Source organism: Penaeus monodon, chromosome 30 (assembly GCF_015228065.2).
Source record: "Penaeus monodon isolate SGIC_2016 chromosome 30, NSTDA_Pmon_1, whole genome shotgun sequence".
In the NCBI taxonomy this organism is placed as follows: domain Eukaryota; kingdom Metazoa; phylum Arthropoda; class Malacostraca; order Decapoda; family Penaeidae; genus Penaeus; species Penaeus monodon.
In genome coordinates this window covers 5,414,831-5,415,050 of record NC_051415.1, presented here as the reverse complement: position 1 = coordinate 5,415,050, position 220 = coordinate 5,414,831, and the positions used below count along the sequence as shown (strand labels likewise).

The 220-nt window shown below is 58.2% G+C and overlaps 1 protein-coding gene across 1 annotated transcript in view; it reads right to left on the bottom strand.

Moving 5' to 3' along the window:
- The window catches only part of LOC119592277 (NACHT and WD repeat domain-containing protein 2-like), a 51,166-nt gene that overhangs the window by 5,529 nt on the left and 45,417 nt on the right, over positions 1-220 (bottom strand). Inside the window, exon 31 of the mRNA XM_037941108.1 lies at positions 26-215. Within this exon, the coding sequence (XP_037797036.1) occupies positions 26-215 (190 nt within the window). The remainder of the gene's footprint in view (positions 1-25; positions 216-220) is intronic.

Below are 220 nucleotides of genomic sequence, written 5' to 3'. Positions count from 1 at the left end.
CATCCCCACTACCTTCCCAACTTACCTGTGGATTTCTCGAAGGGAGATCAGCCAGGTACTCCTTAATCCCATTTCTCGTGGGATCGGCAATGGTGAGGGAGGACAGGCAGCCGTCCACAGTGCCCAGCACGATGGTCCTTCCATCCTCACTCGCGGCAATGGCTGTCAGTTCGGCCTGCACGCGGTAGTTCGCGATCATCTTGCCGTCGGTCAGTCTGCG